Source organism: Taudactylus pleione, unplaced genomic scaffold (genome assembly GCF_031769625.1).
Source record: "Taudactylus pleione unplaced genomic scaffold, aTauple2 ptg000108l, whole genome shotgun sequence".
Classification (NCBI taxonomy): Eukaryota; Metazoa; Chordata; class Amphibia; order Anura; family Myobatrachidae; genus Taudactylus; species Taudactylus pleione.
In genome coordinates, this window is record NW_028284510.1 from 3383729 (window position 1) to 3392377 (window position 8649).

At 41.6% G+C, this 8649-nt stretch overlaps 1 protein-coding gene across 1 annotated transcript; it reads right to left on the reverse strand.

The window, feature by feature from the left end:
• Positions 1 to 5679: 5679 nt before the first annotated feature.
• LOC148525457 (formyl peptide receptor 2-like) lies at positions 5680 to 7213 on the reverse strand. Its single transcript, XM_088470939.1, has 3 exons — positions 7149 to 7213; positions 6204 to 6694; positions 5680 to 6158 (listed from the first exon to the last, which is right to left on the reverse strand). Exons 1-3 carry the CDS (start codon positions 7211 to 7213, stop codon positions 5680 to 5682), a joined length of 1035 nt encoding a protein of 344 aa, XP_088327065.1.
• Positions 7214 to 8649: the final 1436 nt, after the last annotated feature.

An 8649-nucleotide genomic window follows, 5' to 3' on the forward strand; every position in this document is an offset into this window, starting at 1 on the left:
GTATCATATGCAGTGACAGTAGACATGTCAGAAATTGTTGCCAGGTCCTTCAGTCTGGACCAGATGTCCAAACTTGGTCCTCACTGCCCTCCTTCACTGCCAGCAGGTTGCTTAGGATACCTAAGTTTTTTCCTGGCAGCCCCAGTTGCGGCAGAAAATAAAGAAGGAGCTGTTGATGTGTCACGTTCCGCTTCAGCTGACAGTGTTTTCACCAGCAGGTCTTTGCACCTCTGCAGGCTTGTGTCGGCCAGAAAGAGAGACACCACATAGGCTTTAAACCTGGGATCAAACACGGTGGCCAAAATGTAGTAGTCTGATTTCAACAGATTGACCACCCTCGAATCCTGGCAAAGCGAATGAAGGGCTTCATCCACAAGTCCCACATGTGAGCAAAATCACTCCATCTTAGCTCCTCCTTTATTTTCTCCAGTTGCTTCTGCAAAAGCCTGATGAGGGGAATGACCTGACTCAAGCTGGCAGTGTCTGAACTGACTTCACATGTGGCAAGTTCAAAGGGTTGAAGAACCTTGCACAACACGGAAATCAATCTACACTGCACTTGAGTCAGGTGCATACCCCCTCCTTTGCCTATGTCATAGGTGGATGTATAGGTTTGAATGGCCTTTTGCTGTTGCTCCATCCTCTGAAGCATATAGAGGGTTGAGTTCCACTGCATAACAACTTCTTGCTTCAGGTGATGGCAGGGCAGGTTCAAGTGTGTTTGCTCATGCTCCAGTCTTTGGCATGCAGTCGCTGAATGGCGAAAGTGGCCATAAATTTTCTAGGCCACCCTGTCGCTTTTCAGAAAATTCTGCACCACCAAATTTATAATGTGAGCAAAACATGGGACGTGCTGGAATTTGCCCAGATGTAATGCCCACACAATATTGGTGGCGTTGTCAGATATCACAAATCCCCAGGAGAGTCTAAGTGGGGTAAGCCACTGGGCGTTGATTTCTCTCAGTTTCTCTAAGAAGTTGTCGACGATGTGCCTCTTACTGAAACCAGTGATACACAACGTAGCCTGCCTTGGAACGAGCTGGCATTTCTGAGCTGCAGCTACTGGTGATGCTACTGTTGTTGCTGCATAAGGTGATAACTATACCCAGTGGGCTGTCACAGTCATATAGTTTGTCTGCCCTGTTCCACTTGTCCACATGTCCATGGTTAAGTGGACATTGGGTACAACCGCATATCGCCTGCGCAGATGGGATTTAAATTCCACTGCACCAATGGCGGATACCAGACGCACGTCTAACACAAACATAGCAGTCAAGGCCTCAGTTATCCGCTTTGCTTCAGGATGACTGCTGTCATAATTTATCTTCCTCGCTAAGGACTATTTGAGGGTCAATTGCTTAGTAAAAGAAGTAGTGGTGTTCCTACTTGCTCTCTTAGATGATGAACGACTCCCAGCAGCAACAGCAGCAGCAAAAGCAGTAGGCATTGCAATGCAGGATCCTCCGGAGGAATCCCGGATAGGAGAGTCAGTCATGCCAGTGACATGGCCTGCAGGACTACTTCCGATCCTGACTAAGGAGGAAATTGATGAGGAGGGAGTTGACAGTGTGGTTTGCAGGCACTTGGATAAAACAGGACAAAGGGATTTAGGTGTCCCTGGACTGCTTATGGTCTTAGCCAAAGTTTCTGAACTTGACAGTAACTTTTTATGAAAGTACTGCAGGTGACGTATAAGGGAGAATGTTCCTAGGTGGTTATCGTCCCTACCCCTACTTGTTTCACCTTTACATATGGCAAGACAGTTGTTGTCCAGATTTGGATAGAAATATTGCCAGACCAAAGAGGTGGAATGTTTGGTCTTCTGCCCAGGTATGACCGTGATGGACTTTTTCATCCCACGGACAACAACTGTCTCCCCCAGTACCTGATTTAAACAAACCACATCACCATCAGAATCCTCCTTGTCAACTTCCTCCTCAGCGCCAGCTGCACCAATATCCTCATACTGTTGTACTTCAACAGTGACATCTTCAATTTGAATATCAGCAACTGGACTGTGAGTGCTCCTTCCAGCACTTGCAGAGGGCATGCAAATGGTGGAAAGAGCCACCTCTTCCCATCTGGTGTTGGGAAGGGTTGACATCACAACCACCGCCACACTTGGACTCTCCTTGGGGATTTGTGATATCTTCTGAGAACGCACTTCTTTGCTATTCTTTTGCCAGCTTAACTGGTTTGATTATTGTAGCGGGAGGAGGGCTTCCATCATCATGTGAAGCTGAACTACTAGTCATGAACATAGGGAAAGACCTTAGCCGTTCCTTGCCACTCCGTGTCGTAAATGGCATATTGGCAAGTTTACGTTTCCCCTCAGAGGATTTAAATGTTTTTTTTAAGGTCATTTTCCTGAACTTTGTCATTTGGGATTTTATATGCCCTCTACTATGACATTGGGCATCGGCCTTGGCAGACGACGTTGATGGCATTTCATAGTCTATGTCATGACTAGTGGCAGCAGATTCAGCACTAGGAGGAAGTGGTTCTTTATCTTTCCCTATTTCATTTTTATCAGACCAATTTTTGTCCTCCTTTTAAATTATATTGATATATACGTGAGGCTAAGGCGCACACAATCACAGAAAAGAAGAATTTTTTATTTTTTTTGTAGTGCACATTGGGGGTTACACCACCCTTTAACAGATGAGCCAGCCAGCCATTGATTTATAACACAGGTGCCCACTTGGTGCTGCTCCTTTGTTGATGCACGTGCAGCTACTGTGCACCCAATTCAAAAAAACACAGAAAAGAAGAATTTTTTATGTTTTTTGGAGTGCACTATGGGGGTTACACCACCCTTTAAAAGATTTATGACACAGGCACATGCTTGGCACTGCTACTTTGTTGATGCATGTGCGGCTACTGTGCCCACAATTAACAAACACAGAAAATATATTTTTTTTTTGGAGTGCACTATGGGGGCTACACCACCCTTTAACAAATTTATGACACAGGTGCACACTTGGTGCTGCTACTTTGTTGATACACATGTGGCTACTGTGCACACAATTCAAAAAAACATAGAAAAGAAGAATTTTTTTTTTGGAGTGCACTATGGGGATTTACACCACCCTTTAATAGACGAACCAGGTGACCCTTGATTTATGACACAGGTGCACACTTGGCATTGCTACTTTGTTGATGGACATATGGCTACTGTGCACACAATTCGAAAAACACAGAAAAGAAGAATTTTTTTTTTTGGAGTGCACTGTGGGGATTACACCACCCTTTAATAGATTTATGACACAGTAACATACTTGGCGCTGCTACTTTGTTGATGCACGTGCGGCTACTGGGCACACAATTAAAAAAAACACAGAAAATAATATTTTTTAATTTTTTTGGGAGTGCACTATGGGGGTTACACCACCCTTTAAAAGATTTATGACACAGGTGCACACTTGGCACTGCTACTTTGTTGATGCAAGTGCGGCTACTGCGCACACAATTCACAAACAAAGAAAAGAAGATTTTTTTTTATTTTTTGGAAGTGCACTATGGGGGTTACACCACCCTTTAACAAATTTTTTGACACAGGTGCACGCTTGGCGCTGCTACTTTGTTGATGCACATGCAGCTACTGTGCACACAATTCACAAACACAGAAAAAAATTATTGTTTTCTTTGCACTTGGGGGAGCACCCCTTTTGGACAGATCACCCCCTGGACAACACTACAGCACCCCTTTAGGACTACAACAGCAGCACAGCCCAACCAGCCCTAACTCCCACCCTCCCTCTTCACTGTCCACAGCCGGAGTGAGAAATGGCGCCAACACGGGGACCTTTTATAGAATCCAAAACCTGCAAGATCCGACAGCGGGATGATGACGTTTTGACTCAATTTCAGATCCGAGTCAGGCGAGAAGACTCAAGCCTGTCTCAGACCCGCCACAGATCAGGGGGGCTCGGGGGGGTTCGGATTCCAGAAATCCGAACCCGTTCACCCCAAATATACAGTAGTTTAAAAGCTTAAAAAATGTAGTATTTATCTTTACTAACAACCTCATATACTCTAATTTATAAAATATGCTGGATTCATTTGTTTACACAGGCAGACTTTAGAAAATGTTTATTTTTTAAATCCATCTTTAAAAATGTTTTATATATTGTTTTTGAACTGTACATAAACTAAAAAATTACTATGAGGCTATTTAAAACTTTTGCACAACATGGCCAATGTTTGAGGTGTTACTCTACACCAGGCTGTGAGTGACCCAAGCATTGGGGGTACAGCAGCTAAGACAGATGTTGAGGTCTCTGCTAATGGGGCTCAGGTGAGGGGTAAAAACATAATTTTCATTTGGTTAAATAATGAAATGAAACAAAATACTAAACCAACTACTTTTGTACTCTGGCAGAGCATCCAAGCAACCAGGAGGGAGCCCAGAAGGTCAGACCTGGGTAGCACAAAGCTGTGGAGGAGACCAGCCCACTGAGGGTCATTGTGATGGAAAGAAATAAATATAACATTTTGTACTAGCTGATAAACATGACACACTAGGAATATGTAGAAAGTGTGTGCACCTTCCCAATGGTCACTGTATTCCCATTATGCACATGTTACCCATTAGCAGAAACATTGTGGTTTAATAAATATCCTGTATGCCAGTAGGTGAGGTATAAAGTCAGGGAATGATGGTGAGTGAGGGGTATTGCTATATCTGAGAGATGGTCTATGTGAGTAGAAGTGGGTAAGTGGTACTATGTACAACTTTGATTATTGGACAAGAGGCATATCAGTGTATGGGTGGAGTATTTGGAGTGGAGTCTGGTGGATGGGGGAGAGTAGTACAGGTAGCAATACCTACACCTTAGCATACATTGACAGTGTCTGAGTCTCTGCTCTCCGCACTTGCTCCATGTAACAGGGAAGACATTATGGACATTACAGGACTATAGGAAGCAGCTGTGTCATACAATAGAACAGATAGAATGCCCAAATTACTAACAGAGAACATGGTCATAGCTAAGGTGTGCAATACATGTCTCACCACTAGGGGTAACTACAAGATGGCAAAAGGTGGTGGTGGGAGGGGAAGTCTGTGTTCTCTATTGCCCAGGGTGATAAAATGTCTAGTTATGTCTCTGATATGAGCTACACAAACTTGTCTACATCAAAGTTACAGTAATTTAAGATATTTTAATAAACTGTTCAAGTAGAGAATGATAACAAGAGAAACATGACAATTCTAAGTCTGTATACAGTGTACTGTACTTTATATAAATCCTGACAATTATATTCATGCTGACAAGTAAAGTCTGACAATTATTCAATTATATATAGTAAACATTAGATCATATTAATTAATGAAACATAAAATTATAATCATGCTAACAAGAGAAGTGTAACAATTATAAGCTTATATATAGTCAAACTTAAATCCTGTAAACTGAAGAAACCTAACAATTATATGATCAGATATCCAGGGTAGAAGCTTCTCATTTGTATTCTCTCTTTATAGTTTAAATAAGTTTGCACCTTCAGGTCCTGTAACTACAGTTATACATTTACTCATACATTATATCCTAAATTAATTACTTTCTTTCATATTTTTTCCTTTATTCACCTACTGTACAATATAACAAGATATATTTATTTATTTCCACACTAATTTGTACCTGTGAATGTGGAACATAGAAGTGAGATCAATGTCTGTTAAACATCCCTATTAGATACAACTGCATTCAAATTATCTCTTTCTTTTGAAGACTGATTAGTTATCTCATTTAGAGCATGTTCCAGCCTGGATGGTATGGAATGCATTAAACTCTCTTTAAAGTCCTGGCCTATGAAGACATAGAGGATGGGATTAATGCAACTGTTAAAGTAAGCCAGGCAGACACAAATTACATTTACTGTATTATCTATATAAAAATATCTGAGAGGTAGTGGTATTAATGGCCAAGTGTAATACGGAAACCAACAGATAAAGAAACACGTCACAACTGCAGTGATAATCTTGTATGGCCGCTGAGACTTATTTGATCTTCTAACTTTTATAAGTTTAAAAAATATTAGACAATGCCACACTATAATGATAGTGAAAGGGATCACAAACATTGTAACAAGCCTGGTGATTCTCATATTCTTCATGTGAGAGGGATAATACATAAGTGTTCCTTTTAGTGTACAGTCTGAAAAATCCCAATCTATGCTGTTAGAAATCACATGAGGAACACTTAAGATCAGACTGAAACCCCAAATTATTACTGAAATGCTGCGGACACATTTTGGGGTTATATGAATCTTAGACCAAATTGGCCACATTATAGATATACAGCGATCAATACTCATAGCGGCTAAAAAATTGACACTAGCACACATGGTTATATACAGGATACTAGTACTGACTTGGCATAATCTATAGGCAACATCTCTTTCTAATAGCAAAGTCCAGAGAGCAATTTTCAAAGGGAGAAATACACAGCAGAGGAAATCAGCTATGGCCAGATTGAGGAACCACACAGCACTGACTGTCTTCATCTTGAATCCAGCGATCCAGATAACTAAGCAGTTCCCTGGAATTCCCAAAATAAAAGTGATACTGTAGCAAATGATTGATAGTATTTGATAGATTGGAACCCTTTTAAAATATTCAATGGCAATATATTTTATTAATTTCCTGAATATCTCATTGTGTTTGATATAATAGTCCTCAGTGGATTTTATCCTGAAAGCAGATTAGAGAGTGATATAATTAGTTAGTACATTCTCAGTTTAATATAAAGTGAAAAAGTACCATGTTAGAAAAATAATTCAGAAATCCCTAATTCCCATCACTTACATGTTACATATTATTTACCTAACACGCTACATATTAGTGCTCCCAAATTTTAACATAAACATTCTTCATATTTCATGTTGCAGAAATTTGCAAGAAATGGGCCATAGAAACGAGTTTTTCTCAAACTTTGAAACAGAAAAGGACGTTGTAGAGTCATAATAAAGAGCAAATGAATCCCATACTGACTAATTATAGGATTGGTTACATTGAATCAACTGTTACTACAATTTAGATCTAACTGAGCTGCTGATACATAGATGTTATATTCATGGCTGTAACTAGGAATGGATGCCGCTGCTCAGTGCGCAGGGCTTTATGAATGGCACCCTCTCAGCCTCACAGCTTTTGCCTCTTGCTAGGAGGGTGCCTGGCATGGCACAGTGCAGTCAGGTTCATTGATTCCATGTTGTCCACAGCTGTCCTTCTTTGTATGTTTCCAAACTCGTACCCTGCAGACTGTGCAGCCACTCAGAGTGTCCTCAGGACTCTTAGGTCAGTGCTGCACTTTCTAGTGCTGGTGGCCCAGCCCCTCTGCATGATGTCACCACATTATTACAAGGCAGACGGCACAGGGCCCTGCTATGTCACTGGTTACATTATTACCCAGTTGTATTCTGCAAATCTGTTGGTAACTCCTAACATTACTTGAAAATCCAGAGTGTTTACAGGGAAACCGGTAATTGGGTCTGTATAGGGTCTGTATAGGCAGTGTCAAGGTAAAACCAAAGCCAGACTGTCCTTCTTTCACTTCTGGAAATGCTAGAAGGGCCGATGGCCTGATGGGCTGGTCCGACCACCTGAAGGCCTGGCCACAGCTTCACCTCCAGGTGCTCTTCTCAGCCAGCATACTAAGGCTGGGAGTGCCATGAGGGCAATACCCCCATTATTTGCAGCATTTCCTAATTATTTGTGGCCACTCCCTGTGATATTTGGCCCTTTTCCATGTGCACAGGCACAAAGAATGCTGGGACCAATTCTTGGCCCCACCCTGAGCCTGAATCAGAGTTAAACACAACTGCAAATCGCACGCATATCGAGCAATTGTTTGCCTTTGCACATGCGTATGCATTGCAGTGCGCAATGTCAGCAGTGCGATCGCCCTGCATTCAAGCCGACCACGGAGGCCCATTGCAGATTGAATGACAGTAAATGACTGTTTGGGGGTGTTGACAAGGGGTGGTTAGTGAAACGCAGGCATGCCTGGCCATTTGAACACCGTTACGTGGGCATGCATAAATTAGCCACTACAAATGTATAAGCAGCTCCCTGGTCTACGGCAGGTCAGACCTGCCACAAGGGTTAAATGGCCTCTGATGTATTTTGATGGTACTGATGTTTATGTAGGTTTCCGTAGTCGCACACAGGTGAGAATGCAGCAGTGGGCGTCTTTATGCTCAGGTAAACTTTGCTAACATTTGCATATTTTTGCAACTGTGTTGCATATGGAAACACATTAGCGTCCATCTCTGAATCAGGCGCTCTGTCCATGGGTGAAACATTCAATTTCATGATTATGCAGACAATTCTAGAATTAAAAAAAAATAAACAATGAAAAGTAAGAAATAATTTCTGGATGCATCAACACACAGCTATCAAACCACAATCTGCATCTTACAATAAGCACATAAAGTGTATATATTTCAAGACATTTGAAAAAATATTTTTTAATGATATAGAGAAAATAAAAATTGGTCAAATTTGGAAATTACTTACTCTCACTAGACAAGGAAGACAGGTCTTAAAATAGTGGAGGGCACTAACATATCTGATGCAGTGTGTGTCGTGCCTCTAAGTCAAGGGGCCCACACTGCACACCCTGCACTCATTCAATATACTTACTT

Bases quoted from the DNA above. Each gene is read 5' to 3' on its own strand.
- LOC148525457 (XM_088470939.1), bottom strand. From the start codon at position 7,213: ATGGAATCAATGAACCTGACTGCACTGTGCCATGCCAGGCACCCTCCT. The intron at 6,695-7,148 runs GTGAGGCTGAGA...ATCTGCTTTCAG, and splicing joins CCTAGCAAGAGGCAAAAGCT to GATAAAATCCACTGAGGACT. The intron at 6,159-6,203 runs GTGTTCCTCATG...GGGATTTTTCAG, and splicing joins GGGTTTCAGTCTGATCTTAA to ACTGTACACTAAAAGGAACA.